The 21,735-nt window shown below is 40.0% G+C and overlaps 1 protein-coding gene across 2 annotated transcripts; it reads right to left on the reverse strand.

Annotated features, from left to right (window-relative positions):
• Nucleotides 1–3,201: 3,201 nt before the first annotated feature.
• ZNF24 (zinc finger protein 24) lies at nt 3,202–13,737 on the reverse strand. 2 transcript variants are annotated; one of them, XM_016195957.2, is made up of 4 exons: nt 13,668–13,737; nt 11,280–11,785; nt 10,961–11,108; nt 3,202–8,814 (listed from the first exon to the last, which is right to left on the reverse strand). In XM_016195957.2, exons 2-4 carry the CDS (start codon nt 11,697–11,699, stop codon nt 8,276–8,278), a joined length of 1,107 nt encoding a protein of 368 aa, XP_016051443.2. In that variant the 5' UTR covers nt 11,700–11,785; nt 13,668–13,737; the 3' UTR covers nt 3,202–8,275. The 2 variants fall into 2 exon arrangements, with proteins under 2 accessions (XP_016051443.2, XP_016051442.2); XM_016195956.2 differs by lacking the exon at nt 13,668–13,737 and adding an exon at nt 12,986–13,129.
• Nucleotides 13,738–21,735: the final 7,998 nt, after the last annotated feature.

The raw sequence follows: 21,735 nt of genomic DNA on the forward strand, positions 1-21,735 counted from the left end.
ACTGGAAGGTTATATGGAACTCTCAGCCAACTCACTGTGATAGGGAGTAAAAATTGGAGTACAGAATATGCCAAGTAGGAGGTACTCTTGTAATTACCCCACAATCTCAGTGTAAACATTGAAAGGCTATTACTCTAGGAGTGAGAATAAAATCCGTGTGGACCAAGTCTAAAAAAAGTCTAAAACAATCTCAGGTCTTCCTTTTAGTAAATTATCTGTTCCTAATCTAGCTGCCAGTGAGAAGACATGGTGAATCCTCTCCAGAGGATGACAGGCTTACCCAGGGACAGTAACTTTTCATGCAAAATATTCAGTGTTAACCAAAAACTACCAGAATCAGTCACAGATATCAATATGGTCTCACACAGACACACACACATGCAAATGGACAGACACAGAAACAATACATGGATTAGTACATATTACCTGTGTTCTCTGAGAAGACCTAGAAGTAATGACACTCCAGAATCATGAACATACCCAGATCATGGTTTTTAAATAGCATTCTACAAATAAAAGGAACAAGGGTTCCTTTGAGAAATGGCTGATTCTAGGGATAGGGCAAGGAAAATACAAGATGATCCTGGAGCATCTTATAATACAAGAAAGTAAGCAAGAGCTCAAAAAACAATACAATGGGGACATGTCAAAGGAACAAAGGATTCAAGCTGAGTGAGCTTCCAAAACCAAATATACTGATGTAATATGGAAGAAGAGACAAATCATCTTTATGGAAGAATTGTAAGTAATACATATTATCCACCCTCCATGATGTGAAGTTTAATCCCAACCTCCCACCCCTAAAGGAAGCTGGACCTGTTGACTCACTTCCAAGGAATAGCATATGGAACAGGAAAAAATAGTAACTACAGTGGAGAAACCTGGCAAAAGCTGATCTAAGCACTGTTGATATTTTGGGCGAGATATCTATCTATTCAGATGTGTATATATCTGTAATACACATGCCATTTTTTTCTGAATTGTTTAAAAGTTGCAGACATAATGCCCCTTTGACATTTAAAGAGAGAAGAGGATTTTGAGCAGGGAAGTGGCATATCCTGACATATGATCTGGCTGCTGTGTTGAGAACTGAGTGAAGTAGGGAGAGCAGGGAGGCTATTGGCTTGAACAACTTTCTAAGATGAGGACGATTCTAAGAATATGTTCGGGGAGAAATTAAAAGTTTGTTTTTTGGGACATGCTAGGTTTGAGATGTCTAAGCAGTCATTGTGGCGAGCTTAGTTTATAAGCCACCTCCTATATTCAGGGCCCAGGTTTCTGGTTTGAAACCGCTACGCCCCTAAAATTGCCGGCACCATCCTGAGGCTGCAGGCCCATGAGGCTGCAGGTAGAGGGAGCAACTGACTCCCACTTGATCTCTGGCCTGCTATCCTCCAGTGCTGTCTTGGAGCCCGACTTCCTAGTGGCTGTTGCTGGAGAGGCTAAATGGTGCCACCAGAAGTTTGGAGTGGATAATCTATGGAGGAAACTGACCAGAGGGTGAGGGGAGACTAAAGTCTCCCTTTTCCTACCCCATGGTGAGGTGCAGATGAGGCAGTTCATACCACTGCTCTCAGAAGATGCTCAGTGAGACTAAGCACACAGCTGTGCTGCTTTAGAAGCTGTATGCAGACAGCTCAGTAACAACTCCATTTGTTCTCTCCTTCCCTGCTTCACTTCCCCCTTTACCCTCAGTCAACCTTTCCTGGGATTACATCACAATAAAATTTTAGCAGTAAGCTCTTATCTTAGGCTGTTTTCTTAAGAACCCAGACCAAAGCAGGCATCAAAATGGAGCTATCTGGTAGGCAAAGGGATAATACAAACCTCTGGTTCAGAGAAGAGGCCTCGGCTGATACAGATTTTGGAGTTGGAGGTAGTACTTAAAGACGTAGGACCAGATGAGATAACCTAGGAAGTGAAATAGGTAGAGACTTGAACACTGAGCCCTCAGGTATCTCAATTATAAAAGTCCAGAAAAATGAGTAAATATCAGCATTGAGACTGAGAAGCACCCATGAGGGAGGGGGGAAAAAAAAGTGTTCTTGAAGCCAAATGAATGTGTTATGCAAAATATTGCTGATGGCTCAAGCAGTATGTCTAATAAATGAGTATTGGAATCAGCAGGATAGAGATTAGCAAACTTGACTGGAACTTTTTACATGAATTTGTATGGTGATGTCACACCTCATTCCTGATATAATTTTTTATCATTTTTTCCTGATCAGTCTAGAAGTTTATTAATCTTTTTAAAATTAGCTTATTTCTAAACTTTTTCTATTACTATATTAGCTTCATAAAGAAAATATGTAAAAAATATTTTTGAGACTTTAAAGAAACAAGACAGCTGGATACTTTGTTCTGTTCTCAGCAACTAGTAATGTCACTTCTTCCCTGTCTCATTCAAAATTAAGTCCTAGTCTCACCAATGGCCAACCAGGTCTTCCATGATCTGGCCCTGCCCACAACCCTCACCGTGCTTCTCTCTGGCTTCATCCACTACTTCTCCCCACATTCATTCTGCTCTGGACACACTGGCCTCGTTGCTGTTTCTTGAACAAATGAGGCATTGTTCCCACATCCAGCTCTTTGTACTTGTGCGCACATGCCTGGAACATCTTTCCTCCAGTCTCAGCTTGCTTTCTCCTACTCATTCGTCTTTCATCAAATCTCACTGCAACTTTCCCTGAACAACCTATCTAAATTGCAGTGCCTTTCCTCCTGGATTCTTGTCTTCCTTCTACCTGATTTATTTCCTCAATATTCACGATGACATGTTTGTTTTTACAGTCACATGTAGTTTCCAGACACAGGAGCAACAGATGTAAACCCCAGAAGTCTTAGGCTGGAACAATTTCAAATCCACAGGCCTGAAATAAAATGAGGGCTCCCGAGAACCATGGAAGGGGGATGGAGGTCATGGGGAGGGACTCCAAGGGTCACATACAGGAGATACTTGAGAGGAATGCCCCAAGAGCAACGGTTGGAGGTGGGTGCAGCATAGACTCAGCAGCATAATTCCCAGTCTCAGACTCCCAGTAATGAAGGATAGGAAGAGAAATGCCTGAAGACATTATGTGAAAAGTTTTTCAGCGATGGACATTCCCAACATCACTATTCAGTTTTTGTATGTAAAGTGTATGTGTGTGGTGTGTGGTATAGAGTGGAGTAACAAATGGCAGAGGTTGACAGGAGGCCAAATCATGGAAGGCCATGCTAATTTTATTAACCTATATAGTGCATAAAGTATAAGTCTAGCACTTAAAATTACAAAGGTTTCTACAAATCAGTAAGAAAATACAAATAACTATTAATCAGGACAGAAACCCAATTCAATTATCTTAAACAAGGGACTTTATTGGCTCACAAAACATTAAAAGTCCGGAGGTAGGGCAGGCTTTAGGCACAGCTGGATCTAGGGCCTCCAGAAAAATGACATCAGAACTCAGTTCTCTTTCCTTTCTGCTAGCCTCTGCGTTTCTCCTCAAACTCTCTCCACATGGTACAAATTCAGGCTTACATAGTCCTTAGTTCGTGGGATCTCCACAAAGCCTTTTCAATAGTTTCTGCAGAAGTTCTGTTGAGGGCTCTTTTTAGCCAGGCTTGAGTTACATGCCTATTCTTTAATCATTGCAGCTAAGGAGCTGCAGAACTCAGGAAGGCCAGACCTGGTCATGTATTCACCTAAGCCATAGGGAATGGGTTCCCCATAATAAATAAGGGTTCTGTTACCAGAGGTGGGAAAAGAGATGAACAAACAAGAACAACATATGTCCACATATAACCCAAATGGAAAGCAGGTAAAGGATATGAACAAACAATCCATGGTAAAACTATAAATGGCCAATAAACATATGAAAATAACCTCAACCTCACTATTAATCAGGGAAATGCAATTAAGGATTTTTTTTTCTTCTCATCAGATAAAATGATCACATGTAGGTAAGGCTATGTGGGAAAATGAGCATTTTCCATACAGTTGGTAAAATACAAAGTTATGAAGGCCTTTAGGAAGGCTAAGGTGGGTCTATCAGAGAACACACCCTTTGATCCAACAATCCACCTTATACAACTCCATCCTAAAGAAATATTCACACACATGTACAAAGATATATGAAAAAAGATTTACTTTGGCAATGTAACAGCAAGAGAGAAAAAATGAGGGAAATTTTCAACAATGGTATTTTTATAATACTGAATCCTATTCAACCATGAAAGAAATTTAAAGACCTCAGGATAGGTTTTTAAGACAAAAAGGGGTGGGGGGAGCTACAGAACAGTACATATATAATCCTGTTTATGTAAAAATAGCTTTATATGTTTATGCATATTCATATGGAAATGTATGGAAAGGGGACTAGATGGATGTATACTAAACTGTGGAAAGTGGAATGTGATTGGAAGTGCTGGAGAAAAGGTTCTCTTTGTTCTTATACCTGTGTGTATCATTTACATTTTGTACAATGAGCTAGTAGTCATTTATACTTTCATAATTAAAGAAAAATGGGCAAACACAATTCACAACAGGAAATGCAAATAGCCAATAAACATATGAAGAAATGTTCCTAATAATCAAAGAAAGGAAATAAATTTTGCCTATCAGATTGGCAAAAATATTTAAGGATTCAGGATCGGTGGGAGTGTAGGCCAGCCAACAGGCACTCTTACTATTGATGGAGTTGTAAATTGCTGTAAATTGGTAATCTTTTAGGCGGCATCTCTTAAAATGCTGAATGTGCACATTCCCTGACCCCAAAAAGTCACTTGTATTGATAAATTTCCTACAGAAATACCCACACAGGCAGCAAAATATATGTACAAGGATCTTAACTATACCTTTATGTATAATTTTTTAAAAAAGGAAAGAACCAAATTATCCATGGGTTGATTACAGTATATTCATGCAATAGAATAGTATATGTAGCCATGAAAATGTCTGTATCAAACTGGGAAAGAGGAGAGGAAAATTTCAGAGCAGTACATGAAAAATGGGGATATGTACCTACGTCACATGGGTGCTGTATTAAGTTAATCCATGGTAAAGCACTTCAAATAGTGTCTTTACAGGAACCACAAATGTGGGCTATTAACACGTTTGTTTAAATTTGTGTATGCCTAGGTTTGGAAGAATAACCAACCGAGTATTTCTTACTTCTGAGTAAGACTATGAAAAGGAATGTCCTTCTCACTTTATATTCTGTGCTATAGAAAACATTAATGAGCAAGTTTAATAGCTTTCACATTTGTTAACTATAAAAGATAAAAACACCTGAACCATAAAAGATAAAAACCTAATGTCAAGGTTTAACAGCCACAGCTCATGGCATTGTGGAAAAATTTATGTCTGTAGAGTTCACAGAACTAAGTTTCAGTTTTAGCCCTACTTGGTCACATGCAAGTGACACGATCTCTGAATCCTGCTTTTCTAGTCTACAAATCTAAGTGAAATCAGGATAGTGTCTAATCTGATGCCTGGCATGCAGATTATCTCAATACATATAACCCTCCCTTCAACTTACATAGATGTGGTAGACATACTGGCTAAATGACCAAGTGCCAACTGGGTGTGAACGTAGGAGCTTAACCTCCAAGAAAACCAGAAGAAAACTTGATCAGTAATGAGCAAATGCTCAGTGGCTACTGGGTAGGTATCAGCAGTCTGTGTGCCATTAACACTGACTGCTTGTTTGCTAACCAAACAGATGCCAATGCTGGACAACTGCTAGATCACTTCATCAGAAGCTGTGCAGCCTCCAGAACTGCTGTGTGGGTATAAATAAATGTACAGATGAAATCATAAATCACTGAATAGTTATTTTAAATCAGTTTCTCTACTGGGGATACAACCTAATCAGAAACAGCGAACACACAGACCACTTCCTTTCCCTGTGTACCATCATCCAGTCTTTTTGGATCCAGCCATTTTTCCCACAGAGCCTTGCCTTAGCCTCAGAATCCTTTCTAAACAACCCATAGGTATCAGAGCTGGCAAGACAAACACATATTTGCCAACTCTAATACTTTTTCTAAACTCTCATTATACCAAACATCTTTGGCATTTAAGACAAATCTACCACGTGGAAGCTTCTTTGTATAGAGAAAAGATACAGAATCTTTAAAAAGCATGAAATTTCAGCCACTGAGAGCTTGATCCCCTCTTATCTACTCGGATATAAGAATTCTGTCATCCCAGCAGAATTCCAAATATGCTACCTCAAAGCCTACTTGGAAAGAAGCCAGTAATGGATCAATCAATCAACTCAAGATCATTTTATCTTAGAGCAGAGGAATCTATACCTTTATTGGACATTGACTTGTTTCCTCTCAGCCAGCGAAAAAGACCCAAACAAAAGTCCCTACATTTTCTTGTATAACTTAAAATACATTATTATCATTACTACATATTTATACTTCAATAAATCTTAATCTATAAAGCACATTTCTTATAATTATCAGAAAATCTATAAACAAACTCCATTCTGCCTTACTTCTCCACCAGCTGGCCTTGCATTTATTACTATGCATTTTAACAGGCTCATGCAAATTTCACCTTCCATTTTTCAAATTTGATCCAAGCACCAGTTGTAACCAAAAATCTCTGGAACTATGAAATATTTATTCACATGGGTCATTTTCTACATCATGATGCCCACTATAAAAAAGCCTTTTCTCATATTCTATATTTTAACTTCCAGAGTTTTCCACTAAACAGTAGAATCACAGTACCTGGGATTCTCAGCCAAGGAGTATATAATCCTACTACTACAATGTATTACTTTTATACATTTTTAAAAATGTGTTAAGACTTAAAATTAAAAAAAATAGTTCAATCAATTCTGATAGTTAATAAACTAGTTGTTAATAACCTAGTCGTTTATTTTTTAAATAGAACAATTAATTCAACTTAACATGTAAGTATAACCTCAATGCTACTAGAGATTGATTAGTTTTTTAAAAACCCATGAACCTCCAAACTGTGATAGAATTTTGGAATCACCTCTGAAGAATGCTGGAGAGATGGTTGTTAGCTATTTGAGCTGAGTCATCCTTTCCCCCAAATGTAACACCCTGGTAAGAGAACTATGGCTCTGGGAACTTCAGAGCTGACCTCTCCCCAGGACTGCTCAGAAGTGGGCGAGAGGCTAACTCACAAGAAACAGCTTTGTACCAATCCCCCAATAATTTACAGTGGAAGAATTACCTACCTACTTATGGTAGGGTTACAGTACCTAGCACAGTGCCTTGTCGGTAGAAACTGTTTAATAATAAATGAATACACGGCTGCTTTGTTAGCCTGGTGTCCAACTCTTTTACCAAAAAAATAAAATAGCAAACCTGATACTTGTTACCCACCTGGTCAGGAATTTGTCTGTCCTTAACAAAAACAAAAGCAAAATAATAATGAATTGGATCTTCAAGTCTTTTTTGTTTTCTAAAAGCCAAGATAGACCATTACCCTTTTACATTTGCCCTTCAACATTGTCATTCACTGCAAATTCTCCCCGTGTTATTTCTACTTTCATAGTTCACGATTATTTAGACTGCCCACTTTCTAATGATACATGGAAAAATATTATTTTCATTAGTGGGATGCCTCCCAATTACAGATAGGATGCACAGTTTTTTATTTTCCTATAGGCAGATAATTACATCTAGATAAATTCTTGACAGCCTTCAATTCTTGGATCAAAGTATTTTTATAGATTTCCCAATCTTAGTGTCCCATTCATTTTTTGATGTTTTATCACCATCACTTCTAATTTTACTTTGAAGCTTTTAGTCATCCTTTGTCTTCTATTTTCTGAAATGCATATCCAAGTTGGGTAAAAAGAAACGGAAGAGTGAATTTTGAAAAGATGGTTTCGGTTTTCAGACTTCATAATTCCTGTTGCCTTTTAATGTAGAAAGGAATGTATCCTTGCAAAGAACATTTCAATGATCAACACAGAACTAATGTATCTGTCTAAAAAAGAAAATTTTCAGAAAGAGACAAAGAATCAAGTAGATCATTATTTAGAAAAAATAATATAAACATCACATGGAAGATTTAGGCATTTACATGTGAATTAAGTTTAAAATTTCAGATTCTAGGCAGGTATGACACCATTTCTTTCAAGATAAAATAATAATGGTGGGTGACAATTTTCTACATTTCTCAGTGGATTTTTCTAACACCCATAGGGGAACCAAACTATTATGTCTCATTCCATGTTTTTAATTTTGTCTTCATTTCTGAAGAAAAAGACCTGAGTGCTGACTTTTTTTTTTTAATTTCTTAAACTTTCACAACATTCAGAAGTTTTTCTGCATTGTGTCTTCGCTGATGTCTAAAAAGATTTGAACTTTGACTATAGGATTTCCCACACTGAACGCATTCATAAGGTTTCTCCCCAGTATGGATTCTCTGATGATTAATAAGCCCAGAATTCTGGCTAAAGGCTTTCCCGCATTCAAGACATTTATAAGGTTTTTCTCCAGTATGGACTCTCTGGTGTTGCACAAGGATAGAACTTCTGCTGAATGCCTTCCCACATTCAACACATCCGTAGGGTTTCTCTCCACTGTGGATTCTTTGATGAAGAATAAGGGCTGAGCCCTGACTGAAGTGTTTTCCACATTCATCACATATATGTTGTTTCTTTCTAGAAGGATTTCTCTTTCTTTCAAACCTGCCTTTAGGGAAACAGGCTTCTCCATATTTAAAAATCTGAGGAACGCCTATATTGAGTGTGCCAGGAACTTCATGAGATTCTACTGCTGAAGGAATCTCCTGCTTTGGAGCTAATGCTCCATTTTCAGTCCTAACATCATCATCTGAAATAAACAGAAAATGTAAATATCACTCATTTCCTATTTTGGAAGAAAGGAACCTGAAGAAAAAAAATTAATGAACTTAGAGTAAATAAATAGCTTGCAAACATCTCTAAACAGTACTCTGAAAACTGGTGTTAAGGTTGCCTACTCTCGAGAAAAAAATGAAATGACTAATTATGAGACTGAGGTAAATAACATAATGAGGGATTAAACAATTAAATCTGAATAAAAGTAGTAACATAGGCTAGTGGGTTATACATAGTAATGAGAAAAAAAAGAACAGAAAGATGGTAGGTCTTAAGATGTTAGGGAGAAAGATGCAGCGAGGTCTGGATGGAACTTTGTAAGAACAAATATAAAATAAGTTTGACCATTAGGAAATCATCATAATATTCTTTTGCTCTGAAAAGGGGAGAAATGACATCAAAATACAATGGTGTAAAAAATAAGCAACCAGTCAGAAAGTGACCATTTTCTGAAATGAACAAGACAAGGCAAGTTACAGTCAAGATTAGAACACAGGAGTCCATCCTGACAAGAAGGGGCTGAAGATAAGCTCAGAACATCCTTTGTTAATTCAGGTCATGGCACAAATTCAATAGGCCCTTAATAAATCCAAGTTTTCCTGTAAAAGAAAATTGCCCTATTTGGTATTTCTCATGGTACCTAGATGAGTTATTTCTTGGTCTCAGATCTGTCTAGTGAAAGAAAAGCCTGAATTATCAGCATGAGGTACCATCACATCTGCAGGCAGCTATATGAGCAAGTTTCGTTTAAGACTTTCCTGATATACAACCCAATAAGTAAATGTTTTTCATTATAAAGAAATAAAATCAAAAAGTAAGAGAGAAAAAAAGCTTTCCTGAAACTTCAAGCCTTGAAAAGGCAAGACAGTTACTATAGGGTGAGCAGCAGCACTCAGAAAGGTGGTAGTGAACAGGTCTATAATAAATGATGAAGAAAGGAATACATCAGGAAAGAAGGCTGATAAAGACAGAATAAAGGGGTGGAGGGGAATAGTAAAGTCTGGAGTTTTGAAAAACCAAGGAGTGTGAAGGTTAAGTGGAGACAAATGGCACAGTAAGAAGTCTCAAGTGTGGTAGAGACTAGACTGCTGAAATGAGGACTTAAAGACAGGTGAAAAGTATAAAGTTCAGGCAGAGAGAAGTTTTCTGCCCAAGAAAATGCCACCTCCAAACCAAGGATAGTGATTTGCAAACTTTAATGCACAGAACAATGTTTCATGAAACATGAAAAATTGCAGATTCTCAGCAGATTTCAGCCCCATACCAGTTCTGACTAATACTGTCCCCTTCAAATGGGAAGAAAACATGCTTAGACCACATTCTGTGACACTCCAGTGTGATCTTCAACTACCTCAAGGAATGATTCCCAAAGCTGTCTCAAACAAAATTTTATTTCAATGCATACAAAAGGAAAAAATATCGAGTAGTTTTAGGAATAAACTAGGTTGTATCAAAGTATACAAATAAGTATGTGGCATTAATTATAAACATACTGGGAAAGACTAGTCTAATTTTTCTGTATTTAAAGCTTATTATAGCTAGGAAGCCTGTTTTTGCACGAATCCTTAGCAAAGGTGAAGAACTTTACCCAAATATCATTTCTACAAATGAATCTTAGAAAAAAAATGATTCTAGGTAGGATGTCGAAGAAAAAAGATACAGCTGAAAATTTAGAAAGACTTCAGTAATAAACAATAAATAAAAAGAATAGATTTGAAGAGGCTTCAGATAAGTTTACTATACCAATAAGATTAGGCAGGAGATTGAAAGGGCATGGAACAGATGACAAACATGCAATATTGCACGCAAAATACAGAGACCTATATTTTGGTCTTAGAGGTAGGTGCTGGCTGAGAGTAAAGCAAATGCCAGCCAGCCTGAAATGAGCAGGTCTTCAAGAAAGAGGTGGAAGGAAAGAAAAGGCTGATGTTAATGTCTAGGAATAAAAGACCTGAGGTCAACAACCCAATTGTTATGAGAAAAGAATCAAGCTCCTACAGTGTGTCCAGTCTAAGACACCACACACACACACACACACGCGCGCGAGAATAAGCAAAGGGTTCTAGACGAAAGGCCCACACTCTCTTTCACCTCTACCCACATGGAATTCTGGTCCTTACCACTGTGCCTTAGGGAATGGAGCTCCCAGGATGCCCACTTGAGCTGGTTTTCCACAGCATCAAGCTCAGAACTTGGTAATCCCTGAGCATCTTCTTGAGATACAATCTCTTCTACCAGCACTTCCCGTTTTCGTCGACGGAGAGAAACCTAGAAATAAGATTTGGTTCAGTTGATAAGGAATTTAATGAAAATCAGAACCAACCATACATAAGAGAAACCATACAAAGCATATACTGCAGTTAAGTGGAGTTAATTCAGCAGCTTTGCCTACTGGTGGGCCAGTGCTTTTGACCCAGGAAAGTGACAGCAGAGGCTCACCGGCTGTCCAGGGTCATCTAGTTCGCTCTCTAAATCCTCCAGCACCGTCACTGCCTCCTCTCCATTCTCTGGATGATGCTCGCGAACCCAAGTCTGCAGCTCCTTGGGTAGGATGGCAACGAACTGCTCCAGCACTACCAGCTCCAAGATCTGTTCTTTTGTGTGTGTCTCTGGCCTGAGCCATAGACGGCAAAGTTCTCGAAGCTGGCTCACAGCTTCACGGGGCCCAGGTGAATCCTGGTACCCGAACTGCCTGAATCGCTGTCGGAAAACCTCTGGGTCAGGGAGATGGTTCCAGGGGATACTTGATCCCTCTTCACCATCAGGATCCTCCTCCAGCTTCACTCTCAGAATTTTTTCCTCTTCATCTGGAGTTGGGATGATAAGTATCGAATCTTCTTCCACTGACTGTGCAGACATCCTGATTTATATTACTTCAAGAAATGACAATCAAGGCAGGCAGGATATAGCCTCAGAGAAATACCCCGTTTTCTTCACGGGCAATCCTGAGACACAAGAAATAAAAAAGTAAAAATATGTAAGTGAACAAATATCCTAAGAATTTGGACATATGTTGATAAAAGGAAAAATATTTCTTCTTTTACTGAATTAAAATTTCCAATCAATAACTAACACCAGAAGTTGGCAAACTACAGTTCACAACTAAATCTGGCCTGCTGTCTGTTTCTGTACAACGCTTGTATTAAGAATAGTTTTCACATTTTCTACAAATGAAAAAACTCAAAAGATTAATTCATTATGTGAAAACAATATGAAATTAAAACATCTGTGTCCCAAAATAATTTTATTTGTTCACAGTTCATGTTACAATGGCAGGGATGGATTATTGCCACAGAGACTGTGTGGCCTGAAAACCCTAATATTTATTATCTGGCCTGTCAGAGAAAAAGTTTGACCATAAAATCAACAAACCCTATTTCAATAACCAAAAGAATCCAAGTAAGAACCAGCCCACCTCAGTGTTTTCTAAATGCATCTGATCCTGAAACACATTATTTGCAATTCAAGACTGGTTCGTGTTCTCACACACACACTTAGGTTTATAAACTCAATGTTTTCTTATGTGTTTAAGAAAAAAATTTTAAAACAAAATTTGTAAGTTAAAAAATATTTTTAAAATGTTTAAGAACTCCCTACACTTAAAATACGTGTAAAAAATTATTCACTCACTCAGGAACAGATAATACTGAAAAAAATTAGCCTCCAGTGCCATACAATGCAAATATTATTCAGTCACCCACCACACCATAACTACATTTAAATTTATGACAGGCATTAATCACAGCAAATTCTATGAAAGGCACTCTCATAACCATCTTAACTTCTTGCAGTCACCCAGAATCTTGTTCTTACACTGGATGACTCACAATTTTCCCAGCTTCTACCTTCAGGGAAACCTTGTGCTATTTCTGATCATTTTCTTAGTATTTGCACAGTCATGCCCATGCCATTGTTTACCACACATATTAGGAATGGGCCATGCAGCTACTTAATGTATCTGTTCAGGGCTCCGAATCTGAAATCCAGTAATTTCAAGAGCTTATTGTAACCCGATCAAGATGAAGACTGGGATCAGAAAAGACCTTAGCACACAGGTAAAACATAGAAGTTTAATTAAGTACTCCGGAGTGTGGTGGCCTTATAAATTTGATTTAGCCAACAGATTCGTTCGTCCCCATGCCTACCTTATCAGTGGTTGAAGCATTCTATATATAAAAGAAATTTTTCTTCTACGTTCTCATCGGCACCCTGCCCGTGGACGTGGAGGCGGCGCGGAGAGGGCTGGCTCGCGGTCCCGACAGTATCAGGGTGGAGAGCCCCGACCCAGGGATCTCCCTCCCTCCCTCCCGCAGAGCGCCGCTGCGGCCCCCGCCCCGCCCCGCCCCGCCTTCCTCGGGCTCCGCGGCACCCGCGGCTGCGGATTTCTAAACACCAGAGGCCACTTTGGCACGTCAACGTCGGGCCCACGGCACTTTCCCCGCGGCCGGCGGAACTACAAGTCCCGGCAGTTCTCGCGCAAGGCCCGCCCTCTCCCACCTCCTCCCGAACCGAGTCCCAGAACCCTCCGCGAGACGCCAGGGCCTCGAAATAGAACAAAACCGGCTGATGGGGGAGGGGAAAGACGGGGTCGCGGAGGACAAGGGGGGGGAAGAAGGACCTTCGCAGGGGGCAGGAAGCCCTACCCGGCCTTTCGTCTACCCCTCCGCGCCCCGCAACTGCTGGTCGCGGAGACTACGGCCTGTCCCCCGCGCCTCCCGGGGACCCAAGGAAGGTCCCCGCCAGGTTTCTCCGCTGGCTCCTGCGAAGTGGTCCGCGGCCCCTAGCCCGGCGACCCCCGCAGGCCCTTTCCCCCGCTCTGGCGCAAACCTCCGGCTCGGGAACCGCAGCAGCTTCGCTGTCCGCCGAAGACGCAGAAACGCCGCTCACAAGCCGTTTCCCAGAAGCCCCCAGCGCGGACTGCTTCCTGTCTGCGGGCCCCGGGAGGCGGGGAGAGGCGAAGCCCCGCGTTGCCATGGAGATGTGCCCCGGGCGGGGGAGGGGCGGCCCGACGACAATGACCGCTTTGAGGCCGGGGTTGGCCTCGTGCCTCCCTCCTCGGGTAGCCCAACGCTCTGTGTTCCGCTTAAAAGACAAGTTAAAGAAAGGGAGAATTCTGCCATTAACACAGCCTTAACGGTTTCACAAACCCTTTCACATGCATTTTCTCATGTGATCTTCCCAGTAATCCTCTGAAAGAAGTAATAAAAGCTAGTATTTATAAATGCTTACTACGCTGTGCCAGGCACCGTCACCATGCTTTACATATATTGTCATTCACTTTCACAACAACCCTGTGCTGTGGGAACTTCTATTATCCCTATTTCAGAGCTAACCAATGCGCAGTGAGTTACCCGCCAAGAACTCCGAAGTAGTAAGGGGGAAGCAGGATTTGAAACCAAGGCATGACTCCAACCCCTGGCTCCCACTGGCTATGCTACAGAGCTTTATTTTGACCAACTGATGTATTAGGGAAACCATACAAGACAGGTTAGAGTGTGGGGAATTATCTCACATTGAATTTGTAGAATTTGTGGTCATTTTCTGACTTTAGGCTGGCCATTTTATACCACAAAAGAGCTGCTGAAGTGATCATTTAATAACGTAAATCATACTACTTTATTTCCTATTTAAAGGCCTTCAATGGATCCTCACTGCCTTAAGTATGACATAAAAAACTTTTTACTTCGGCCTGCAAGGCTCACTGCGGTCTGCTCCCTACCTTTCCTGTCTGACCTCAGCTTAAGCTCACCTTGGGCCCAGGATCCTCAGCCTCACTCACTGGCCACCTTTCCTCCTGTAAGCCCTCCCACCCTACGTAGCACTATTACAAGTCATTTTATTTATTCATTTCCATGGTTTTGGTTTGGTTTTTGTATGACCCAGAAGGGCGGAAACTTGCCTGACTTGTTCACTACAATATCCCCACCTAGTCATAGGATGCTGCCTGCTGGGTTTATAGAGAACTTAATAAATATTTGTTGAATAAATGAATGAACTGTGTTGGCCACATTGCTGCCTTTGCTAGGTCACAGGTCAGGCATCAGAAACCACACAAAAGAGCTCTGTTGTTTAAGGTCTAGGTAAGAAATGCAGGTCCAGCCTTTGAGAAGCATTGCAAAATCTGCAGGCTTTGGCTCCCTCCCTCATCCAGGAAAGTGCCCTCTGCAAAGTTCCCTCAGCCTCTAACCGATTTGTGAATGAGAGCAAGTTAGCAGGCAGCTGATGGTATAGCACTACTCTGTACTCTGATCCAAACTTCATCTCCCCAGAACTTCTGCTAACTCTGATCCTCCTCTTTCTTCCTTCACTTAGGAGGCTTCAGAAATCCAGCCTTTTCAATCTCCTATTTCGCTGCTGCCACCAATCTGTTTGGCTGCTCTTACCACCTTTCCCTCTTTTGTGACCCCTAAAGGTGAGCTCAGGCATTTTTGTTTTGTTTTATTTTACTTTAAGAGTTTTCACCCATAATTAATGTTGAAAAACAGAAAAGGTCATCAAAAAGAAATACTTAAGGAAGTTAAAAATGTTGCAAAATTTTACAAAACTCTCTGCTGGGATTCTGTTCTATAATTCCTAATTCTTTCTAAGAGAGTAAATGGAAACCACAATGAAGATTTTTTCTCTAATTTACCCTTTTGAGGGCAGGGACTGACACCTCTCTGAAACATCCTCCTCTGAGCCCCACTATGTGGGCTCTTTCCTGAATTGTGGTCCTTGTTGCCATCTTAAAGATCTAGTCAAGACAGAGCATCTTGTTCCTCTGAACGACCTCAGTGTAGGGAATAGCTTCCTGCCAGTGCTGGACAACCTTGGGCATATCTACACGGGCCACATAAGCAAGGCGTGAACAGCCGCTGATCTGAATCTTGGCAGAACACCTTGTGATCCTCCCAGAACATGAGAGCAGGAGGGGCTTGTAAGGAGCTGCTACAAAGCCATTTGCCACTCAGTTCCCAGTCTTCCACGGAGGTTGTCATGAGACAGTTTCTCATTGCTTCCTGGGTTGTGATTAAGGCTTTCTGCTTCACCCCCCTACAGTACAACTGCAGACTATAAAAAGGCTTAGATGCAGCGTGGCATTGGCCCCTTAGCACAAGACAGTCCATGACTCATGTTGCAGTCGTCTAGCTCCTTTTGTTTGGTGTCATCCTTTTGGTTTGTCAAACAAAAACTTGTGGTACTTTGGGCCAATCTTGCTTTCACTTTCTGTGTAAATAATAATCTGTCTAAATCTAAAAAAGACTCTTTGTTTCTTTACCAGCCAAATTTTTCAACTTTGCCTTAAAAGTATGTCATGCCTTGATTAATGACAAAAAAGAAAAACACACACACAAACAAAAAACAGATATTACATAGGTTCCAGAGAACTAAAGATGACAAAAATGAAGTCATGATTTCTTCATTTAGCATTACCATCTCCTTAAGGAAATAGATAAGAAAGCAAGTATTTACAAGGCAGTGGAGAAGTGCTGCAGTAGAGTGGAATGGAACACCACCGGGGAAACTAAATGAGGCAGGGTGCTGCTGGGGAAGGGAGGCACCCTGAGATGGGGGAAGAGAAGGAAAGTTTTCACTTTGGAAGTGCAGCACAGATTTGGTGTTACCAGATTTCACCCAAGAATAATCTTTTCTAGGCTTTTCTCTAACAATTATTTTGGAGCTCTCAGTCCTACCCCTCAGCTCAAGAGTTTGTCCCTCAGGGCACTTTAAGTACACTAGTTAAAGATTCTATTTTAGCTGATGAGCGCACTGCACCAGAGGAGTCTTTTGTTTGCAAGTGACAGAAAATCTAACTGTGCAGGCATTGTTAGCTTCCTATATAAAGCACTCCCCTTACTTTTTTGGATTTGGGGAGCGGGGGTGGTGGAGAGCAACACTATGCTTAGTCACAGGCATTAAGTTGTGATTGAGCAAAGCCATCTATGGCTATTCTGTTTCCCTTTGCCACGTACTCACTTTGCCTCCCTGGCAACTAGAAATGGCCATATTCTTCAGTTCTAGTCAATGAGATGTAAGGGGAAGTAGTTTGTCTTTCAAGAAATGTGCCTAATTCACATACGTTGTCAAAATTTATTGGCATAAAGTTATTCATAATATTTCCTTAATATCCTTTTAATGTCTACAGGACCAGTAGTGATGACCCCTTTCATTCCTGAAATTGGTAATTTCTGTTTGTTTTTAATCAATTTTGCTTAACATTTATAAATTTTATTAATTTCTGAGAATCAACTTTTGGCTTTATTTGCTCTTTGTTTTCCATTGCATGGAGTTCTCCTTTAAAAAATTAATATACAGTAAAATTGGCGCTTTTTTGTGTCATATACTCTGTGAATTTTAGCACTACTACCAAAACCATGATATAGAATAGTTCCATCATTCCATAGAATTCCCTCAGGATGTACTCACAACTTTCCTACATCCCTAACCTGTGGCAACCACTGATTTATTATCCATCAAAATACTTTTGACTTTTCTGTAATGTAATATAAATGGAATCATAAAGTATGCAAACTTTACATACCTTTTGTTCAGCATAATGCCTTTAACCTTTCATTCAGCATAATGACTTTAAGATTCATCTATGTTGCCGAGTATCTCAATAGTTCATTTAATTTTATTGCCGAGTAGTATTTTACTGTAGGTATCACAGTTTGTTTATCCATTTAACCATTAAAGGACTTTTGGATAGTTTCTGGATTTGGACAATTATGAATAGAGCTCCTTCAATATTCATGATTAGGGTTTTGTGTGAACATAAGTTTTTATTTCTCTTGAGAAAATATCTAGAAGTGGGATTGCTGGGTCATACTTTGTTATGAACTGTATGTTTGTGCCTGCCCCCCCCCCCCCCATTTATATGTTGAAGTCATTGATAACCCTGAATGTGATGGTATTGAAGAAGGGCCCTTTGTGAGGTAATTAGGTTTAGATGAGGTCATGAGGGTGGGGCCCTTATGAGGGAACTAGTGCCCTTATAAGAAAAGATACAGGGAGAAGCAGCTTGTTTTTCTCTCTCTCCACTATGTGAGGACACAGTGAGAAGGTGACCATCTGCAAATCAGGAAAAGAGCCCTCACCTGGGAACTGAATCAGCTGATCTTGGACTTCCTAACCTCCAGAACGGTAAAAAAAAATTCCTGTTATTTAAGCCATTCAGTATATTGTATTATAGCAGCTGGAGCAGAGTAATTTATGTGGTAAGTACAGGCTTATTTTTATAGGAAACTACCAAACTTTTTCAGAGTGGCTATACCATTTTACATCCCTATCAGCAATGTCTGAGTGTTCCAGATGCTCCACATATTCACCAGCACTTGGTGTTATCTTTTGAATTTTGTCAAATATTTCTCTGCATCAATTAATATGAACATGTGGGTTTTTCCTTTTAAAATTACTAACCTGGTGGATTACTTTGATTTTGAATACCTAATAGTCCTGGGGTAAACCCCACTTGGTGCAGGTGTTTTATTCTGTTTATACATTGCTGGGTTCAACTTGATATTTTGTTGAGGATTTTTGTGCCTATGTTCATGAAAAATTTTGGATTGTAGTTTTCTTGTACTGTCTGCCCTTTTCTGTTTTTCAATATTTTATTCTCTGTGCTATTTAAATAGCATAATCTCTGTTGAGCTGTAGTTATTTGCTCTGTCATCTGGCTCCTTCCATTGAACTCACACAGTAAATATTTTATTTTGGTTGCATTTTTCAACTCTAAAATTTTAATTTGGCTCTTACTTACATTTTGTTTCTTTCCTGATGTTTTCTATTTTCCTATTCATTCACTCTTACTTCCTAAGCATGATTATTTATAATACCTTATTTAAAGTCTTTTTCTGATAATCCTAAGATCTTTAATTATCTAGGCACTGGCATAATTTGATTTGATTTTTCCTTGCAAATTGAAATATTCTGGGTTCTTCCCATGCCCAGTAATTTTGCATTGTATCCTGCACATTTTGAATTATGTTGTCAGATTCTGGGTATCATCTAAACCCTAAGGAGAAGGTTAATTTGTTTGTTTTAGCAGGCAATTGCCCTAGTTAGGGTCAGGCCACAAGTTCTGACCTGCATTGTGTGGGCTGTGGTTCCAATGTCAGTTCCATTTTCAAACACTTCCAGTGCAATTTGGATCTGTCCTTTGTGTATGCCACCCAGTGGTCAGTCTGGATTCTGGGTGGTAGTCTCCTCTGTAGCTCAGTTCTCAATGCCTGTTGTTTACTGTTTAGAGTCAGATCCATTCGTATGCAGTTTAGAGGTGAGCAGAGGGGTTCGTAGGCTATTTTTGGTAATCACACTTGGTCTCCGTCCTCTGCAATAAACCTCAAATTTTCTGGTTCCCTGAGGCCTCCATTACTAGTCATCAGCTAGGAAGCTGGGATTTTGGTTTCCCTGCTCTGCCATTTACTGCTCTCAACTATGTCTGCATCCTGGTCCAAGCAGGGGGAGGACACAGAGAGAATAATGGCAGTGGGGATTGGCACCATGCTCCTGAGACCTAAGCTCCTCTGATGAGATAAAAAAGGGTTCCCCTCCGAGTATAAGGAACTTTCTCTGTGGCCTCTGCCGTTGCTGTGCTACTGCCATAGTATTGCCTGGAGGCTGGACCAGAGAGGAAAGGCCCCTCTTTCATTCTGAAACGGGGGAGAAAAGAAAGTATGGGTGAAGTGTAGATAAGTTGGCTAATTCGGTTGTAGGAGGTTCTGAGTTGTAACCTTTTCTGTAATGCAGGAGGCAAAATCAGTCATCTGCCTGTGATGAGGAAGGTGGGCCAAGGAGGAGTATGGCAAACACTGTTGGCTGACCTATCTTTGTTCCCAATCCCCACCTGACCTGCTGCTTTCCCTCTAGAGGTTAGAAACACTTGCTTTACCAGACATGCAATAAGGAAACCTAAGCCAATTTTTGCTGGAGTTTCGAGGAAAGCTTCTACTTTTCCTAGTAAAGGAGATGGCCATATCCATGCACCTTTTTCACTTTCTTCCTGTCATGACCCCAGATGATGTTCCTGGAGCTGGGACAGTTTTCTCCTATATCTGAGAAAGCATGAGGTAAAGGCCGAAAGAAGGGCAGCTTCACCAGCCAGACCAGTCACTGTCCCACTGCTGATTGAGAACCAGCATCAACTCATCCTCCAGATTTCTGGTTGCAAAGTCTTATTTGCTTAAGCCACAAAAGGTGGATTTTGCATCTAGAAGCACTCCTGCTACAGGAAGACTTAAGGACAGTGATGCACATTTTCAAAAAGAGTGGGAGTAAAGTAAAGAAGGAATATTGGATTATAAATGTAATACTGAAGGCCCAGATAAAGTAAAATTCATTAAAAAAAAATACCAAATTCACTTCGGAGTATTTACTGTGAAAATTAATCTAAGAGCATGCTAATGTTTATCAAGATTAGCTCAAGTCATAATAATTCTCCACTTAAACTAGCAGCTTCTACTCATTAGACCACCTCTGTAAGTGCAAGATAACTCCAAGTACACAGCAACACCCTTTAAAGATTCATCATGTACTTTATCGATAATATGATTCACATCACTTTCTGTTGAAGTTCAGATTATCAACAATGAAGAGAATGCAATTTTGTACAGCTTATGGTAGCAAGTGAAGACACTTCCCTCAGAATACTTGATTTAGATCCTGCATTTTATTCACACAGCACCTAAGAAACTACCTTCCCATAACTAAGCAGTAATTCACAGGACACACATCTCTGAAGCATTTGCTGCTTTAATAGATGGCTTATTCCCCTCTTGACTTAGAGACGAGCACCAAATAAAGACTCCCTACACTTTTAATAATGGAAAATATACAAAACCCAATATATATTCATATTCCTTAGAACTATTAAGTATAATCACTATCAAAAAATTCTATAATTAAAATGTACATTTAATTCTCCCCCTACTAATATTTAGTAATATAGTAACTAAGCAGAGCACAGTAATCTCACATTTGTTTCTGGAGTTACTCTAAGCACCAGATATAGTTGTTTTCGGATAATTAAATGTTTATACTTCATGAGCCCCCCCCCCCCCCCACACACAAACAAGTTCAGTATGAGCCTCCTCTTCTTTTCTCATTCCAAGCACTCTCACTTCTTGTTTGCCTGCATGTTGGGTGACTGTGGCACCATGGGAAACACAATAATACATACATTCTTGTAATACAGTCTTGCCAAGAATCCCTAGAAAAGGGAAGGCTATGTTGTACACTGTCAGAGTAATTTTAATAACATAAAAATCAGTCATATTTATACAGGGAATCTGATTGAACATGGGTAAAACTTGGGTGAACTCTAAATTGACTTTAGTGGTTTCATTAGCACAAAAGAATCAAAACCCAGGGTCTCACTCTGTGAACACTTGTCTGTAAACTCACCTTATTAAGAATGCATAAGGCCCTGAAAAAGCTGTCTTGTGATGCCTGAAACATGTTCACAGCTAATTTATGCCAGAAAGGGGGCCAGGAATAACCCTGAAGGGCAGTCATCAGTTGTTAAGGGTTTCATTTTCCAGGTAAGCTGTGGTACACGTCTCCGTCACACACCACACCCACCAACATTTGTTACATCAGTTTTGTTTGGACAGTCTTTTCTTCATCTCCCTTCTTCCTTTTTATTAAGATGGTCATCAACTTTACATAAGCCCTCATAGATAACCCATTTTATTACCGGAACATTCCTTATGTTTAAGCCACTCCCTGAAGAGTCATCTTAATGTTTTCACTGAGTTATTTCCAAATTACATTGTAAAGTAGATGATTGTTTTTCCGACAGAGGAATTTCTTAGTCTCATCAGTAATGTGTAGGTTCCTGTGAGTTTTCATGTGAAATTAAGTCCCTTTACTCACCTGCCTCCTAACCATGACCCTGGACATCTCAGCATAGGTCTTG

This window comes from Miniopterus natalensis, chromosome 7, assembly GCF_054644295.1.
Source record: "Miniopterus natalensis isolate mMinNat1 chromosome 7, mMinNat1.hap1, whole genome shotgun sequence".
NCBI classification, from domain to species: domain Eukaryota; kingdom Metazoa; phylum Chordata; class Mammalia; order Chiroptera; family Miniopteridae; genus Miniopterus; species Miniopterus natalensis.